The 19623-nt window shown below is 36.7% G+C and overlaps 4 protein-coding genes across 4 annotated transcripts; 1 reads left to right on the top strand and 3 right to left on the bottom strand.

Annotated features, from left to right (window-relative positions):
- Positions 1–1020: 1020 nt before the first annotated feature.
- On the bottom strand, positions 1021–3987 carry LOC125491670 (uncharacterized). The gene is made up of 5 exons (XM_057390883.1): positions 3964–3987; positions 2250–2306; positions 1577–1730; positions 1163–1497; positions 1021–1080 (listed from the first exon to the last, which is right to left on the bottom strand). The coding sequence occupies exons 1-5, from the start codon at positions 3985–3987 to the stop codon at positions 1021–1023; spliced, it is 630 nt and encodes a 209-aa protein (XP_057246866.1).
- A 1973-nt stretch (positions 3988–5960) lies between these two features.
- On the top strand, positions 5961–8196 carry LOC104899926 (60S ribosomal protein L30). The gene is made up of 4 exons (XM_010687216.4): positions 5961–6120; positions 6235–6340; positions 7140–7241; positions 7869–8196. Exons 1-4 carry the CDS (start codon positions 6100–6102, stop codon positions 7976–7978), a joined length of 339 nt encoding a protein of 112 aa, XP_010685518.1. The 5' UTR covers positions 5961–6099; the 3' UTR covers positions 7979–8196.
- Positions 8197–11088: 2892 nt separating this feature from the next.
- LOC104899927 (hypothetical protein) lies at positions 11089–16581 on the bottom strand. The gene is made up of 3 exons (XM_010687218.4): positions 16188–16581; positions 11805–12132; positions 11089–11425 (listed from the first exon to the last, which is right to left on the bottom strand). The coding sequence occupies exons 1-3, from the start codon at positions 16339–16341 to the stop codon at positions 11215–11217; spliced, it is 693 nt and encodes a 230-aa protein (XP_010685520.1). The 5' UTR covers positions 16342–16581; the 3' UTR covers positions 11089–11214.
- Positions 16582–18330: 1749 nt separating this feature from the next.
- LOC125499448 (peptidyl-prolyl cis-trans isomerase FKBP62-like) lies at positions 18331–19095 on the bottom strand. Its single transcript, XM_048648265.2, has one exon. It carries the CDS (start codon positions 19093–19095, stop codon positions 18331–18333), a length of 765 nt encoding a protein of 254 aa, XP_048504222.1.
- Positions 19096–19623: the final 528 nt, after the last annotated feature.

Consider the following 19623-nt stretch of genomic DNA (forward strand, 5'->3'; position numbering starts at 1 on the left):
CCAAAGACGCCAGAACTTTAAAGGCAACCACTGCTTTGCACAAAGCATTGGTCCACCAGGTAAACGACCACTTAATTTGTCTAACAGCTTAAGTATTTTACGCTCTAGCAGCAAGCCATCTAAAGTCCACTTCATACGCAGGTAAACGCAAGGGGTTGCAACACCCAGGTGGGTAGCTGGAATTTCGAGATCCAGCTACAAGGTCGTAGCACCAGCATCAAGCAGCTAAGGGTTAGTTCACCCAAACTTAGCTGAGTGGTCGTAGCACCAAGGAAACGGGCCCAACCTAAGTTGAACAACCTTACCCCAGGTAAATATGTTGTTCTAATATCTAAGAACAAAAGCATGCATGTAACTTAAGTACTCATCAAAGTATCAATAGCTAAGATCAAAAGGCAAAGACATAAGTTCAAACGATTAAATTGCTGAAAGAAAATATGTTCTTACAAAAACACATTGCCCCATAGGCAATGGTAAAAGTATCCAAGCTAATTAAAACTAAATTGTTCCAAAAGAAAAGCTGATGAAAGTACTGAAGAAATTAAGAGATCACGCTGGCGTCATCGCCAGCAACCTTGTCCTTGTCACCAAGAACAACACCTTCTGGCTGGTTGAGAGAAGGAGGGGATTCAGCTGTAGACTTCTCCGAGTCATTTGTTTTGCCACCTGTAGCTAAAGCTTCCAGGGCGGTCATAGAATCCAGCTTGAGGAATCTGTCAATATAGAAATTGACACCCTTGTCATCTAGCTTCTTGAACTTAATCAGGAAAGCTAGCTTCGCAGTTTCGATAATTTTTGCTTCAGCTTGGATGTCAAAGCCCTCTCCTCAGCTTCTCTTACAGCTGCAGCCAGGCGTGCATTTTCCTCTCCGCCTCAGCTATCTTCTCATCTTTTTCCAGCCTCTCTTTCTCCATTAATTTTTGCTCAGCAGCTAACTTGCTCTCAGCATCCAGCCGAGACTGTTTCTCCCTCTCCAGCTTAGCTTGGTGGCTCAAATTGTCCTTTTGCAGACGAGCCACCTTATCCTAGGATAGCAACAGTCCGCAAGCTGTCCCTGGCAGCTATGCAACTCTGGGAAAGCTGGCGAAGCAATAAAAAATCATAAGTATAAGCGGCATTAATCATTTTCTTATCTTAAAGTAGGTCAAAAGATGTTACTAACCTGTAGGGATAGCTGGACAGCATGGTTCAGGATGACCTCAGGGTCCTGTCCCTTTAACCTCTTTTGTGCAGCTGGGAATACGAGCTTGTCAGCTGCAGGCCAGATCCCACCTTCTAGACCTTCTTCAGCTAGAAAGTCAGCAGGAAAGCTCACAAGGACCTCATCCCTAGGAGAATCAGTCGTGATGTCAATGGTGGTTGGGATGGAGGATGAGCGTAGGTTCTTGCGAGGAACTCTTTCAATCTGAGACTGCCCAGAAGAAGCAGCTGATCTCTTCCTATTCTTGAGCCTGTCCATTGCATCCTCGTCGGACAAGTTACTGGATCTTGCTGGAGCTGCATGAATGAGAAAAATTAGTTGGCCTAATATCTAAGAATTTGAGCAAAGTAAACTTGCACCAAAAATCAAAATTACCTGTCGACATCGAGTTAGTGCGAGAAGATGCTCTGGAATCTAAGGGTAGAACCTCGGTAGGAGCTGCGAAGGTGCGTTCCTCAACAGGAAACTTGAGCAAGTTCAGGTAATCTCTCAGCTTGTTCAGGGATCTGGGAGATAACGGGGCCAAGACCTGCAAGAAAAACAAGGTAAGAACCTAGTTAATTCATTTTTAGGAGCAAAACGCAAATTGAACAGATAAGTACCTTTATTAGACCAACCCCCAACTAGATGGTTCCCAGCTTCGCCCAGCGAATCCTTCACTACGAAGAAATACCTAGTCTTCCATAGAGAGTCAGAAGCGATTGTGCCTTCTATCAAGGGGGGAGGGGAGCCTTGCCCTAAAAGTTATGAAACCCTTGTTTGATTTCTAACACTATAGGCGGTCAAAAGCTCGTTTAAAGAAAAGGGTTGTGCCATGTTTTAGTTAGGTTTCTAAAGTCGAGCAAGTTTTCCAAAAAGCCGGCATCAGCTGGCCAGGGGATAGGTGTAAAACCTCCATAAAGGACCTAGTGAGGGGAGAAAACTCGTAATTATACCCTAGGTAGAAAGGGTGTTCATAATAGCAAATGTAGTCTTCCGGGCAGATTTCGGGTCTGCATGTAGGAGTAGGGAGTATGATCTGAGTACTTTCAGGGAAACCCCCTAAAACTTTGAGCATCTCTATATCTCGCTCAGTAACAGATGAAAGCAAATCATCACTATAGCTCTGCCCATCCAGAAAAAGCGAAAGATTTAAAAGAAAATTCTTGAGGAAATAAACGAAAGAGAGAAGGTTTACCTGAGGAGAAAAGGAATTCGCAGAGAAATAAAGTAAAAGTTCAAGAAGGGCTGAGAGGTCTTTAAATACTGATAGCTCAACGGTAGCCTAAGCTAACGGATAAGTATTTAATGTTGCTTAAAATTTATCTTTCTATTGTTGATAAGTAATCAATTATCTGATAGTTTTATCTTCTCCCAAGAAAATTATCTTTTCAAATGGCTAGATGAGTTTATCTTTTAAAATTTTTATCTACAAACGTTTTTCCTCGAAGAAAAAGATAAAAATCTTCTAAGATAGCACAAATTTATTTTTGAGCTTTTTGCTAACAAGTATTTTGTTTTGGTTGGTAACTTCGATTTTAACTCAGTTGCGCCTAGGTTGGCATCACAAGTTAGGGGCAATTGTTATGTCCTAAAAATTTTGCTAAGCTGAATCTGCAGATATACATCCGTCCTAGCTAGAAGTTATCAGGTAGCAGCTACAGCAAGCAGGAACGAAGGGAGTTGAATAAATTTGATTCAAAGAGCATTGGATACTGATCAAGATCAAGTCAAATAATGCTGTTGCGCCTACAAAATAGGGTTGACAAAGTCATTAAGCAGAAGTGGAGATACTCCTTGATATTAGGAGATCATGGCATCATATTAGGAGATTAGTTATGCAACGTAAACATGTAAAGCAACGTTATAATAAATGTATGGATATAAATAGGAGTGGAAGTATTGGGGAAAAGGTAGTTCATTAACATTGCTTACATTAGAACACTTCCATTTACTTTCACAAATATTTACAAGTGTATTTAGTATAAGCTACAAGCTGCTAGCTGCTAGCTATAAGTTGTAATCTTCCTACATAGTGGATTGGTGGACTCAATTCCACCCGCGGTTTTTACCCTCTTCTTGGGGTTTTCCGCGTCACCATTTCTTGGTGTCTCTGTCTTCTCTTTGCATCCTCTTTTAATTTCGTAGCTAGCATCCCTTGTTATTGCATCTCCATTAGCTGTAGATCCTCAGCTAAGTTCTGCCTGATCAGAATTTGGCATAAACATATATGTATATATATATATATATGTATATATATATATATATATATATATATGTATATATATATATATATATATATATGTGTGTATATATATATATATATGTGTATATATATATATATGTGTGTATATATATATATATATATATATATATATATATATATAATATAAGAATTTAAAATTTATCGAGCAACTCACGAGTTTATCGAGTCGAGTTTAGGGGTCTGTTCTCCCCAACTTATTTTCAGTTCACCTCTTGGCAATACTTTTACTCTCACATATCACTATTCATTTCAGTTCAATTCAATTCAATTCAGTTCAATTCAATTCGGTTCAATTCAATTCAGTCCAGTTCAGTTCGGTTCAGTTCAACTGTTTTATGCCGAACAAAACATGCCCTAAATCAACTCAACTCAACTCAATAATGTATTGAGTTGAGTTCGAACTTAAGTGGAATTCGAGTTATCGTTGAACTCAATTAGCACCTCCAAGAATGACACACCCGGCAAGGAGTAAGGCTAAGTGAAGTGTAGAGACATAGTAGCAAAGTTTGTTGTGTACCCATGCCCTTTCAAAAGGACACATTACTTTGTGAGACCCATCTTACATAAAACTAATCGTAGGTAAACTAGTGGAAAGGTTTCTAATTTCAAAGCATGGTTACATAAAAAAGGTGATAATTTGACTTTACTTATAAGATTAAACATGTCTAACAGGTTAGACGGACGAGTTTCAAATTCGATAAATACGGGTTGAATGCATTTTCGTGTTGGATTATATACATGTCGAGTTATACATGTTGTTGGTCGGGTTAGTTTTATACATGTTGTTTGTCGCGTTAGTTTCAATATACGAGTCAATTATGCCTTTTTATCAACAATTTTTCTCTTCTATTTTTCATATGAATTATAAAACAAGTATTTTTCATTAGTAAAACTATTACTTCATCTTTAGAATGACACTAATATTATTTTAACAAGTTGAGATAAACCAAGAATAAACACAATTAATTCATCTTTAATAAGTTTCCATAAGTTTGATATCATTAAACCTAATTAGTTTAGTCATATTCTCAGTCAAATTAGTCGAGCCGGTTTCAACGTTAACTCAAAATTTAACTTCATTTTATGAGGTGTGCTTAAACTAATTTGAACTCAATCAAACTTATCTAAACTTATTAAATCCTAAAAAAAAATTTAAGCTGAAAAAAATGCACCATATAAGTGATTACATGCTAAAAATATAAAACTTATATTTATATATATATGGTCATTGGCTAAAATTAAAAATATTCTTGAAGAAAATAAAAGGAAAAATGGATCAAAAGACCCCCAACTTTGACTCGTCCACTTTTAATACCCCCAACTATGAGTTATTTTTAAATACCCCCAACTGTTGGGGAGGTCCGCCAAATAACGCACCCAGATGACTTGTAACCTGTTAACATGGTAATTTTTTTATATTTTATTTCTCTTTTATTTTTATTTTCAATTTCTACTACCCACCACTATTTCAGCCACCCTCTCCCCCATCCACCCATCCCCTCCTCCTCCCCTCCATTGCCGTAGCCCTCCTGCTAGCCCAACCCCCTCCCCCTTCCCCACCCCCACCACCGCAACAACCTCCTACTCCAACCATCCCCTAGCAACCCCCACCCCCACCCCACCCCTGCAGCGACCCTCCTCACTTCCACCCCAGCAAACCCCATTCCCCCACCCCCGCAGCAGCAACCCCCTCCTCTAACCCCCGTTGAAATCCCCCCCTCCCCCACGATTTTCGCGGCAAATGCCTCCCTCTCTAATTTCCGCCAGAATTGCTTCTTCTGTCCTTCAATCCCCTCCCCCCTAAACCAGTTGAATTATCTGTCCTCGATGTTAGCATGAAAAATCGTAAGGAATTGCTTCTTTTGTTGTTGCTTCTTCCGCTGGACTTTCGCTTCATTTATCGCAAGGTTTCCGACATCTTCCTTCATCGCCTCGCTGAATTCTCTCTCCTCGATGCTTTTTCAGTGGGGGCTACGGGAAATCGAGGGGGGGGGGTTGCATGTGGGTGGAGGGGGTTTCGAAAGGGGTTAAGGGAGGGGGGAATTCGACGGGGTGGTGGAGGGAGGGGGAAGCTGCTAGGGTGGTTGGGGGGTTGCTTGGGGTTGGGGAGGGGGCTGGGGGTGTGGGAACGGTAATAGTGGGGGTGAGGAAAGGTGACAGTGGGTGGTTGGGTGGTGGTGGTGGGATGAGCAGAGGAGAGAGATAAGCAGAGGAGGGTGGGGGTGGGAGTTTTGATTTTCCAATTCATCCGGTCATAACAGGTAAATAGAATATTTTTGGCGGATCTCCCAATAATTGAAAGTATTTAAAAACAACTCATAATCGGAGGTATTAAAAACGGATGGGCCAAAATTCAGAGTATTCCGATCCATTTTACCAAATTAAAAAGCAAACTCATGCTATACCATTTAAGACTTCCCACGGGCTCTATTCTTTGGGTAGCCCAATATACAAGTTTTTTCACGGGCCTTTATTTCAGAATTCAGAGCTCAATCACAAAACCCGCAACTTTTCCCAATCAAGAAAACCCTAGACTTTATAAAACCCTAATTTCACACAAAACTTCACTTCTTTCATATTAGGCAGCCGCTGGTTACAAATTTTCTCTCGATCTTTCTCTCTTCCCGAAACCCTCGCATCAATCGTCGTCGCCATGGTTTCCTCCAAGAAGACGGTAATTTTCTCTCTCCTCCAATTCTCTACTGTTTATTTGATCTGTAAATCGACGAATAAAAATGGCGTCAAATTGATTGAATCTTTGTTCTGATTTTTCTGTTTTTTTTTGCAGAAGAAGACTCATGAGAGTATCAACAATAGGTTGGCTCTTGTAATGAAGAGTGGAAAGTTCACTCTTGGTTACAAGACTGTCCTCAAAACCCTAAGAACTTCTAAAGGTTAACATTTTATAAACCCTAATTTTTCTTCATTTCCTAGCTATGCATTTTTAAGTTTTATTTACGATTTAGTATTTTTTTTTTGTGTTTTTGTTCTGGTGTAATATATGTGGTAATTTTAAACCTAGGTTTATTAATTAGACATTGGTTTTACTGATAGATTAAATTACTGGATTTGGGATTTAACTGTAGAATGATATTTTGTTTTATTGGTTGAATTGATAGAATTACTGAGTTTGGGATTGATTTGGTGATTAGTAGATATTGTTGGGTAAAAATGATAACTTTGTACTAAGATGATTGGAACGGCTGAAATAGGTGAGATTGATATAGTTGATTTTACATTAGTATTTTAGATTAAATGAATTCTGAGTTTGTATGGAGTTTTGTAACGATGTGATTCATATCAATTCTGAATATTGTTACTCTAGTTTGAGCTCTTCGGTGTGTCGCATTTCATGATTCTTTCGTCTGCGAATTAACCTGTTTTTAGGACTGGTGTTTGTCTGGGTGTTGGTTATGGTAGCATTTTAGTGTTTAAATGTGATTGCGGATTCTGATCACTTTGGCCACAAGGGTTTGATTGTTTGTATTGATATAGATAGTTACTCTCATTTTAGACATGCTATTTGCAATTTTCATCTTGCGTATTCAACTTGTGAAATTTGTTGGAGTACACATTTGTTTTGTGTTTGGTATCACGTGCTTTTCGGTAAAGCTTATTGTCTCATCGTTTTTATTTTGCTTCTTGTGTTGTGTGTTTATTAATGCTAATATATCCACAATTTCTCAATTTCAGCCAAGTTGATCATCATCTCAAACAATTGCCCACCTTTGAGGAAGTCTGAGATTGAGTATTACGCTATGTTGGCCAAGGTTGGAGTTCACCATTACAATGGAAGTAAGTATATCTTGCTAGCCTATGATATCTTTTTGTGTTGATGAACATCATCCATATGCCTAAATCTATTAGATTAAGGTCTGCAATTTTAACAGAAGCTAGCAAATATCTTTTACCAGCTTGCTTTGCGCCTTTTACACTAAAGCTGCCCGAGAAATATTTTGAGAGCCTTCAAACTTACACTTTAGAAAAACATGAAATTACAGAATATGAAGATAGATGATCATGTTTTCGACTTTGAGAGGCTTGACCGACTCTCAGAGTATATTCTACGTGATCTAATTTTGTTGGCGAGTCTTTCTTGATTCACCTCTAGTAAAATCATCTTCGATTGTCAACTATAGTCCACTTTTCTTCATTAAGCTACTTCTAACTGAATAATAATGCAACACCAATAGTACTATTTTCTCAGGCCTTCGTTATGGACACCAAGTCACCAACATCTTTCACGTAGAAGTTAATGTTGCTGGCTCATGTACTTTTTTGCCCTATAAGAGATTCTAATCTAGAAATGGCTACTCAAATTGCTTTGTCTCAGAGTGGTCAAGTATGGCTTAAACAATGGCTTCTGTTTTGAGCCAGCTGTTATTTAAATGTCCCTTAACTCTGCTGTTATATGTTTTTCAGACAATGTTGATCTTGGAACCGCTTGTGGGAAGTACTACAGGGTGTGCTGCCTCAGTATTATTGAACCCGGTGACTCGGACATCATTAAGAGCATGCCTGGAGACCACTAAATTCGCAGTGTTTAGGAGAATTTATTTGGTTTCCTTGCGGAAAGAAGTTTTGAGTGTCATTATTCATAGGATCCTTTTTACTGTTTCAATCTTTTGGACGTGTTTCTTTGTAGACATATTTTGGTGATTTCATCACTTTAATGAGCTTGTGACTTCTATGAATGAATTCTTGTATCTTTTAAAACTTAAGATGCAAATGAATGCCTTTCCTCTTGTGATTTCCGGTTAGTAGTAGTTCATAGTTATGAGCAGTATCAATATCTAATGTAGTGGATTTTCTCTATATTACCACTGCACCAATTTCCCCATTTCAAGATTTCCCACATTTTGCTTGTTCTTTAGAAAGTGGTGGAGAAATGTAGTTATGATGCTAGATCTGACTTGCTCAACATTATGTGGAACTATCCCTTTGATGATGTGAGAGTTGATCATCGCTAACCGAGCTAATGCGTAGATAGTTGATCAGGACTAGCCTGAGCTAATGCGTGCATTGTGATTCCAGTAGCAGATGAGAAATGTGCTCCCATAATATAAAATAAAACATTTACGAATACGAAAAATGAACATTTCATTATTGGAGTGGGATATTACAAAAATTCTTACGAAAACGGATATTTTATTGTTGAAATGAAATATTATCATAATTCATTTACGAAAAAGAACATTTTACTGTTGAAGTGGAACATTAATATTATTCAATTACGAAAATGAACATTTTATTGTTGAAGCGAAACATTACTAGAATTCAATATATTTAAATAGAACATATGCTTATGGAATTAAGAACATAATTTTAGGGAAAATAGAACATTTAAAATAACATTTTTAAAATAGAACATTTGCTTATCGAAAATGGAACAATTTTCACGAAAAATTGAACATAATTTTCTACCGAAAAATAAGCTTAAAACGAACATTTGTTGAAATAGAACATTTGCTTATTGAAGATAGAACAATTTTTACGAAAAATAGAACATATTTTTTTGTTGAAAAATATGCTTAAAATGAACCTTTGTTGAAATAGAAAATGAAACAAATTTACTGGGTGCATGGTGTACCCGTGCTCCTGAGAGCACAATAGAATTTTCATGCGTTAGAGCTGATTATGACTTGTCTGGCTGCGCTTAGCTGATTTGATCTGCGTGTGGGCGTTTCCCGGAGGGTAGGCCAAGTAATTAAGTCTTTGGCCTGAATTGCCATGATTGCGATCCCAATACAGCTCTTGATGCAGCAAAATTCATTTGAAACCATAACTAGTATAGTGTCACTTTAATATTATTTTCGTGCATCTAAAAAAAGTTATGTTGTAGCAAATTATTTTATCTTCACGATCAAAACTATGTTTATAAATACTTTATATTGATTCGAACTATCAAAAAACTTGTAAGTAAAGCTGTTAATTAAGTCGTGTTGTGTCTATTTCGTATTTGGGTCATGTATTAATCGTGTCAAAAAATATCGACACTAATTCAACTTGTTTAATTAATCATATCGAAACTCCTTGACACTAACTCAGTCTGTTTAGTTACGTGGCTCCTTCAAATCAATTATAGTCGCTGCAAAAAAGATAGAATGCGGCTTCAATAATAGAAAGGTTGATAGCCTAATATGTAGGGCTCAGATACCAGAATGATGCAAGAATTATCAAGGAAACAAATAAAAGTGGGAAATGGGAATTGCAATCTTAAAAACAAAACAAAGAAAATTTCAGCACACCTTCATTTGTGTAGCAATAAGCGGAAATTTGCACATTTTTCTGATGAATATTTTTAAAGAATTAGCATGATTCTACTGTTAAGTGCCAACTATAGGCTAAGAGCTAGTGAAGGAAAAGGAGAGACAACGAATATGTGTCGCTCTCTATATATATTAGTTTCTAACTTTCTATACACGCCATGTGTACGTAGATTATTTTGGTGATTATTCTTAAATTTATCTAAATGTAATTTTAAAAGAGGTAATTTATAATCACCATTAGTACTCAATAATTAATTATTATGTTGTATAAATACAAGATATGAAAATTACTTGATGAAGAAGTTTTTTCGATAGGAAAGCAAAGAAAAAAGATTGTCTTTAGTGTTCAGAAATAGAGATGCCGATTTAGGTGTAAAGTTCTATTTGTCAAATCAAAATTTGTAAAAGATTTTTCTATTGTTTGATTGATTATTTTGTTATTTATTTATATCAAAATTTCTTCGAAGTTTTTACGTTAATTTGTTTTGTTGTTGCTTAATTTGTGAGAAATTTTCCGTAACTTATTTTTTGATTGCATATTACTAGACGATGGATTAAAAAAATCACATAGGATAGGATGCAATGGTGTAAGCCGTGTAACTTCCGCTTTCACGGCCTGCCTCTCAGTACATGAAAGAGTGTAACTTCCATATTGAATTGAACAAGTAGCATGTTTAGTTTAAGTAAATCGCTAAACATCGGCCTCCTACTAATATCGTCGATATAATTGGAATTAACTTCTTTTGGGTCAACCCATTTAACTTATTTATTTCAAATCTCTATAACAATAAATTGATTTTTTATGTTTAATATTTATCGATGCATGTTTATCTAGGTAATAACTTGTTAGTATATTAAAAAGATTTAAAGAATTTATTAATGTTATTGCCAACTTATACCCTAAATGGTGCTAAATGATGAATTTTCCTATATGTTTAAGTTAAACTTGTAAAATCATGTTACTTCCGAGTTAAAAATATAACACTAACCCACTCATTTATAAACGGAAAAATACATGTTGACCAGTTTATATCACCAATAACCCATTTTTTCGTATTCAGTTTGTGTCGTGTTATTGTATCATGTCAACTTTTAGTTATTTGCTCTTTTAGGTCTAAGATTAGCAGTAGGAGGGGGAGTGATACTCGATATTTTAATTAATAGTTTATAAAAAAGTAATACAATATTTAAGAAGCATCAAAAGATAATTACTCGTATTAAGTAGAACTAAAGCCACATTCTTTTGGACACTGCGAAACTGAACTGAAACGAAATAAACGGAAAATAAGTCGAAAAGAACGGGGCCTAACACCATCATACACACATTTGATAGCGGCTAAAACAAGGCAAGGAAAGTGAAAGGAAACAGAGGAGAAAAGGAAGAGGATACCTTGATATACCATCACTTATATAAACCATGTGATTCTTCTAGTCCGAACAATATATAGTTCGTGAATTTTACGAACAAATACACACAAAGTTTCACAGTACCAAAAAAATTAAAGATGAAGGATCTTTCTGGACAGTTGCTCGGCGGCCCCATCATGATCATGGTGATGACCATGATCATGGAAAATGAGCGTTAAGAATCCTACCACACAGAGAACAGAACCAACAAGAAGCTTGTCATATCGCTCCACCCAGTGAAACTTCAGCTGACTTGCACCGTAGAAGGATAGAGCTACCAAAGATGTCATCACGGTAATAGTGCTGCATAAAACATGATCAGCAAATAACCACCATCTTCAGATGTATATTCGCGGGAAACAAAGATGGGAAATTAATAGATTGTTTACGTCTTCTTGATACAAGACTCTGACAGTGTATTATAAGCATTTGCAGAGGGAGGAGAGGAGAGGGAGGGAAAGAGAAGGAATAGAGAGAAGAAAATTTGGGTTTTCCACAGATTTATTGACCCGAAACCATATTTAACCTAGCACGTAAACAAGCAGCCCATACAAAACCATCGCAACAAAACATTTCTGACATACACCAAAATAACACATCTAAGCAGAGTACTCCATTTGTTTGGTTTCTTAGGTTTTCCCATTTCAGGGTGCCACAAATTAATCAAGGATAGGCATCGTACCTGAATAACAACACTATGATGGCCAGGACCATCATCGAGGATGAATTGCCGACAGCCAGAAACACTGGAAGTGTCGTTGCACAAGGTGATAGTGCGGGTACTAGGACTAGTCCAGCGACAGCCATTTTCTCCATGGGTTGATGGTGAGAATGGCTATGACCACCCTTTCCACATAGAAATAACAAGATATAACTTCCACCAAGAAACACAAGTAGCAGAGAAGCAAGCTTATGCACAGTTTCTTCCCCGGCAATGGTATTTGCCATGGTTACAGCTGTTATGCCAAGAAGTGCAGTAGATATCACATGCAAACATGCTCCAAAGACAGCTGCGCGAAGAGAAAGTCGACTGTAGTGAGTTTCTAGTTATCAAAGGCACATATAATTTTCTAGAAAGTTAAATCCGACTTGTCTAGATGATAAAGTTGTAGCATATATTAGGATGATAAATAAAATAAGACCCAATTCACAAAAATGAGGTGCATACACCAAAAGTAATGTGCAGTTGTGCTTGTGCACTTCATAAAATGACATCCTTTCAGATGATGCAGCCTTCAGAATAAGATAGGATTTATGGGACATGTCGAATGGAAGCCTAAGCATGATCATTTGAAGAATTGAAGGTCAAAGACTGATAAATCATCTGCAAATCCTCAAACAGCACAGTGAGGGAGAAAATGTCAACTGAGCAGACAATGAAAACTTTCCTCCTGGCAGTACTTTTATTTTTTTCTAATGACATTTCAAGGTCCTTTATCTTTATAAGGGTGTTGTTTATCTGGATTCAAGTGAAAGGTTTTGAGAGGCACTTGACGTTTCTAGATTTCATATAAAAGTTCTCATATGATGGCTCAGTAAAACTAGGAATGCTATCAAAATCATGGAACCAAGTCTTCTTTACGAAGATATAACATGACTAGGAAGGCTTTACTTTTACTTCAATGTTGGATAATGACCTCTTCACTGGCAAAAAAATCCTTTTATCATTAAATGGAACATAACTATTCCTTATATAGTCTAAATCAGAAGACAACCAGCACTCTTCCATTCATCAAATTCGTTTGTATGACAAACTTTCACGTTTGCCATTAAAGATGAAAAAAGCCTTCCTTGTCGTGCTCTAAACAGTAATCTCTGGTGAAGAGGAACCCCACCAATTCCAAAATTCAAGCGAAGGTAACGCATAACTTAGATCCCGATGATTAGCCAAGTGGGCTCTTTGTCCTAGCAACTTTACTCAAATACCCATATTGTCTTTCTGCTCAAGTCTTGACACATTATTGGAAACCCAGATCAAAAGGCCTGTCAAGTCCGATGACATGCCCAGGATAGAATAACTCATTCGTACAACAGCTAACTACTCCTCCATTCCATATTAATCGATACACTTCCTATTTTCACCCGTCGTGCATTAATTGATAAACTTCGTAATTTGGCATGGTTCCACCAATTTAATATTATTTCTCCCTTATGAGAAATTCATCAATAATAATAGAAAACTTCACCCACACTCCTAGAGTCCTACTTCAAAAAGTTGATGCCCCACAATCCAATAACTACAATGAAAAATAAAGAAGTCAAATAAAGTTCCTAAAAGTCAGTGCCGATCAAACTATATCGATTAATATGGGACATAAGGAGTATTTTCTAACAATCATTTGATAGAAGCATCTATTGAAAATCAGTCAACATCAGTAGAAAGTCGTAGCCACAGATTTGCATCATGCCAAATTTCCAATTTCAGTGACAGCAAAAGATAAAAAGCAACCACAAAGGAAGTTTAATACTAAATACCATACTGATATACTAGAGGACCTAGGGTGTGCAGATTTGTTGAAAACGAAAGAATAGGTAAGCAGTTGCCAGAAAAAAAAAGTTCTTTGCTGACTGGATTCTACTTCTGCTCCGTGCCAAGTACACAAACGCCTAGAACTCTCCCTATTTTCTTTCCAAACTTTCTCTGGCAGAGAAGCCTTGACCGTAAGTTCAAAACCTACTTGGGGAGAATATAGACTCATTTCTTTCAGCTAGTGACCCCTGTCCTACAGCAGCAGAAGCATCAAGAGGATACTAAGTCTTCAAGCAATAGTGAAAATTGTAAACTATACATTCATCGTCAAAAGGAATCAGTACTTTGTCGGCAAGGTAGCACAAAGAATAGTTTTGCTCAAAATAACCAAGACGCCAACCACCTACACTGCCTATCCAGCAAATCAGTACCAGCAGCTTCTTCAACAATATATCATGGTTCCAGTCATTTTTAGCCTATAGGTTTCTGTAAAAGTTGTTCAAGTTAGAGGCTCTTGAACAATGATCTCCCTTATAGATCCATCGAATAAGCTTTCTTCATCAGTAGCAGTCATTGCCACTTCAGTATAAAGGGCATGTGCTCTCTTCCAACATTCAACATTTCACATCAGCAATCTTCCACTACTTTGTTCAAACTCATGGTTGATAAAGAAAGGCTCTTGTCAACCTTCTACTTCTCTACTAGAAGCAATGTAGAAGAAAGGTTATTCCTGATAACCCATCGAGCAGCTTGGATACAAGCAAGGTTCTGTGCACAAAGAGAAGAAGAGCAGATACCTCCGCCCGAAAACGGCCATTTTACTCCTGCATAACACCTGACCTTCTTCTAAGCTCCATCATACTAGATAAGCAGATAGGGTCCTACCGATAAAACGGAATCTGGTGAGCCAGCCAAAGGAAACAACGATCAACTTCTTCTCTCATGTCCATATATTTCCAAACTTACATTTTTCAGTCAAGTCATGTTGGCTCATCAACATAACAATCATTTAAAGGATTGCCTCTGGATTCTACTCGTACACTCATTTCTTCCCAACCACGTGCTCCACAAAGTATAAAAGAAGTAATTTTCCTAATAGATCTTGGTTCTTGATAAGCAGGACAACTAAATGCACAAAGTCCTTGAATTCTCCATATCAACATTAGAATCCATTCAAAATCTTAAACTACCAAAAACCCTAATTCTTTGACACATTAAACACTCCCTGAAGTCCGAAAAATAACCCAGGAATCTCCTCTTCATTGAGATAAGGACAACTTTTTTCTGTTGGAAAAACTCTTTGTCAGTTCCAATACTTGCCAATAATCAGGACCTCCTATCCTAAATTTTCCACATAGAATAATTAAGTAGCCAAACCCCTCAAAAAATAGAGCTGAAGATCATCAAAATTAGATAATAGATTCGCAAATACATATACTCATTTTTCCCCACTTCCACCATCATTGATCATGATCATCCTCCCTATAGAAAGGGAGTCATACGCTTTAGGAACATGATCATTAATAACCTCATTCCTCACAAACAACTTCTTCTCCCATTACCTTCCCTAATAGACTTATTTCAGGAATCACTACTCTTAGGAAGATAGGCTTTCCCGCCGTGGAAGCCGTGAGAGAATATTGTCCACAAGTAAATGGAAGTCTTCACTAACATACCAAGATACCTCCTAAAATTATCCAAAATCGGAAATCTAATATAACCCTCATCATTTGTAAAACCCAACCCACTTACTCCCAAATATTGAGAAATGCAACTTCTTAAAGAACTCCCACAATCAAAGCACACATAAATAAGCATTAAGCTTTTATATTACTCCCTCCGTCCAAAAATATAGTTGTCATTTCCATTCTAGGTATCCCAAAATATAGTTCTCGTTTCTATATTTAATTCCACATTTTTTCGTAATTTGTCTAGAAAAACCGTTACCCCATCATTTATTTGCTTTTTGAATTTTGTTTTTTGCTTTGTTTATTCAACCCAAGTGTTACAATTAATGCTCTCTCACTAATTATTCTTCATTCTCTCTCCTAAAATCATCTTTTCCCATACAATATTTATTTAAAAGGATAGGGTTGCATATAAGATATAAATACATTGCTTAAAGTGGAAATGAGTTGTAAATTTATAACAAAAGTTTGCATTAATCTATGTAATAAATGATTAGTTAATGCTTGTTTTTTCTATTTTTAGCTTCTTATATGCCCTTAAGGCTGCATTAAAGTTTTCGTACTAAAATAAACAAAAAAATCTTTACTTCTACTTATCTTAATTCCCGTGAAAAAATAGAATCGAGAACTATATTTTGACGGAGGGAGTACCAAATAAACTCCTAATCCAGTAAAAGTTGCATCAAACGGCATGTCAATGAAACATGGAACAAATCCCAAACTTTCACAATTACCAAATTCAACCATGAGTAACAAGTGTAGATCCACATCAATCAAGCAATTAATACAAAAATTTAAGCCTAAACATGAGAGTAAACAACATTAGATGATCAAATTAGCTGAAAACAAAGAAACCCATTAACCAAAATCACAGATTAATCGCAAAATCAAAGGTGAAAAAGCTTACTAACTAAAAGGGTACGAGAAAGAGTCCACTTTTGGGCACGACCAACAATGGAAAAGGGTAACCAATGAGTTGGAATGAAGGAATGAAGAAGAGAAACAGTGGCGATCCCTCCAATTGTTGATAAATCTTCAGCTCCTATGCCTTCCATTATCATTTTTAAGATCACCCAACAAAATTCTTGCCCTAAAAAATTGAAAAGTTTCAAACTTTCTTTTCACACCCAAAATCTCTCTCTATCTTTAAAGTGTAAAGTGTTGCTCGATGCTCACTGTATCGACATTTTAATGTAATTTGTTCATCTGCTTTAAACCCATTTCATGGTTTTTGATTGCATGATTATAACTTAAGTATGAATTTATGTTTATTGGCTTAAAGTTGCAGTAAAAACAGAAAAAAAAAGTTGTTAATCTACCTGAAAGTGTGTTTCTTTTTGATGATAAATTTTCATAACGAAAATAACAAACCGAACTGGGCCGTAGTGTTTATTTTAGTAGGTTGGGCCTTGTTCCCTTTGTACAAAAATGAAAAATCTTTACTTTTTCCACCCCAAACTTTAACAGGCTGAGAATCTATACAAATATATTAACAGACGTGTGAAAGAAAGTCTATGTATCACGTGACACTCTCTTCAAATTTCTAATGCAAATGCTTTATGTTTATGTATACTCCTCACTTTAAAAAAATGTGTAAGTGCAAGGTATCGAACACGTGACCTTTAAAATGAAAATTAAGAGCTTAACCATCAATACATTATAACTATGTTGTCTAATGTTTTATGATAAAGTCTTGTAATAATTATACATAACTAAAAAGACTTAAACAAGTATATATATTTATAACACAGTTATTCGTAACTTATAAGAGAATATTGATGTCATGTTCTCTTATTACAATTCCTTTTAAGGTATTGTTTTCAAACTCAAGCCATTCAATTTGTTATTTATCACATCATGACGTGAATTTTTCAATTTATTAATTGATCAAAAATACGATAAATAGCAAAATAAATTATGAAATTTAAAAATAATAATGTATTTGTTTATTGTAACTGACCCGAGACATCGTCCTGGAAAGAAAACTAGTTACAAAGAATTTAATGCTAATCAGTATGGAGATAATTAGCGAGTGATTTCATGGTGGAAATGATATTAACTATTAGGCTTTTGATATCTAAAGAGAAATGAGTACTAGTAAGTGTTTTTTTTTTTTTTTTTTTTTTTTTTTTTTTTTTTTGTCGACAAGAACAAACATACATAGAAAATCTTAGGAGAAGCTAAAGGACCCAGACATTTCGCTGACAACAGTTGTCAGTTCATGGGCACCCTTAACCTGACTATCAACATACATCATCTCACGAGCTACATTATTAGAAGCACTGCAAATTTGACAAAGAGAACCAATATTAGCATAGCTATTATCCGATCCAAAACCAGTAATACAGTGGCGCCTTTTGCTTGGAGGGTTGCAGAAACATGAGGAAGGGGGTATCCGATCTTTCCTTTTCCTACCAACGCTTAACCTGCATTCAGAGGAACAATTAGATATTGAATAAGAAATGTCCTTACCCTTTGTGCGTATCTTCCTTAAACCACTTCTCACTGTCTTCATTCTTTTTGTTGTAGGAGAAAACCTTCTCTTCCCACTTGAACCTCGTGACAGACTGGAAAATGATCCAACCTCAGACATGAGTGTGTCCTTATGATACTTGTTATCTTTAACACTTTTTTTAGCTTCATTATCTTCCGCTTCCTCTTTGTACTCATCTCCCTTTTGCGACTCGACGGGAATCTGAGTTACACTCCATGTCGTTTGATCTTCCAACTCCATAATGGTATCTCCTATTACACCAATGCGATTTGGTTGACCAGAATCGGAAGATGCAACCATAATCTCTTCTTGACATACATCCTTTCTCTTTATACCTTCTTTTGTACCCATCACTACTCTTACAATCATCAAATAACCCAGCTTCATGCACTGAATAGATTTTCCCGTAGATAGCAGATTATAATCTTTCTTCGAAATGGACATCAAGGAGCCCGACCTTCGTCGGTTAGCAAACCGATACTTGGGCTCCATCAGATTAGATTTCTTAACTTCATTCTTTCCGTTCACCGTCTTCTTTATCTCGTTTAGAGTCTTTTCACCCTTTAAACTTGAACATCCTTTTGCCTGAGTCCACTATGCTAGCTAGGCCATCATGATTGCGCTTATCAGTCGCACCTGAAGAAGAAACCTTCCTTTGCATATCTTTGTGTTCAATTCCAGCCTCCTGCTTTAGACTCCCTTTTGTATTCTTTCGTGGAGGAGAAAGGCTTGATCCTAAACCTAATGGGACAACACTTTGTGAGCGTTTTATTGATTCTTCCTTGCGCAAAGAGCTTTTAACCTCTTCAAGCTTAGAGGCAACCTCTCGATTGTTAGGGTCAACCTCGACTGCCAATAACAAATCCCAATATGCCCAAATGCTCCTCCCTAACTCTAAAGCAGCCAATGCTCTTATAAATAAAGCTTTTAGGTTACTTGGTTCAAATTCCAATATAATTGAACAAATCCGGCCTACATTCTCAAATTCATTCTTCTTACCAAAACACGCTGCAGAATTTAATAGAACACAAATAGCCAACTCAAAACACGCACCCATGTTTGATTTTTCCACAAATTCATATCGGGCAAGAACTAGTCCTGCATATCCATATTTTTCCAATGCATCCTCAAATTTCCTTTGCTTGTACAATACATTCCCCTCTTCTTTTAAAACTCTTACAAGTTCCAGAACATCTTTTGAATCATTAGAACACGAGATCAAATCAAGCAGAAATTCATCATCATCCATCAGATTTTCCCCTTCAGTGAGGAGGCGATGAATCTCCTCCCTAAGTCTCTTATAATCCTCCATAGAAACCATTGAAAAACCCACCAAAAACTTAGACCACTAAACAGAAGAGATCCACAAACCAAATCAAGAATCCCAACTAGCAATAGCATAAAAGCATCTGACCAAACTAAAGACGAATTATACAGACAACTGAACCGGAAAATTAAAAGCTAACCTAAATTACCGACGGAAATTGAGACCACCTAAGTCGAGAAAACTCGCAAGAAGATCTGTAGATCGTCAATCCTGGCCTCCACCGCCGTAAAAGCGACCGGCTTGAATATAGATTAACTAGCTCCCAATCAGTGAAACAGAGTAGATGTAGTTCTCCTAGCTTGATCAAAATCCAGATATAGAAACTGGAAATAAGACCCAAAACTGTAGTAAAAGAAGAGAAATATAAAAAAGAAAGAAGGAATGGAGTTAATCGGAAGCTCGCCGGCGACCGGATGGGCAGGGCCACCGGCGAGCACTGGCTTTTAGCCGATCAAATTGTTACTTCGAAGGCTGGGTATTTTACTCGAAGAGAGAGAAGGCTGGGTATTTTAATTCATAAAA

The sequence above is a fragment of the Beta vulgaris genome, chromosome 7 (genome assembly GCF_026745355.1).
Source record: "Beta vulgaris subsp. vulgaris cultivar EL10 chromosome 7, EL10.2, whole genome shotgun sequence".
NCBI lineage: Eukaryota > Viridiplantae > Streptophyta > Magnoliopsida > Caryophyllales > Amaranthaceae > Beta > Beta vulgaris.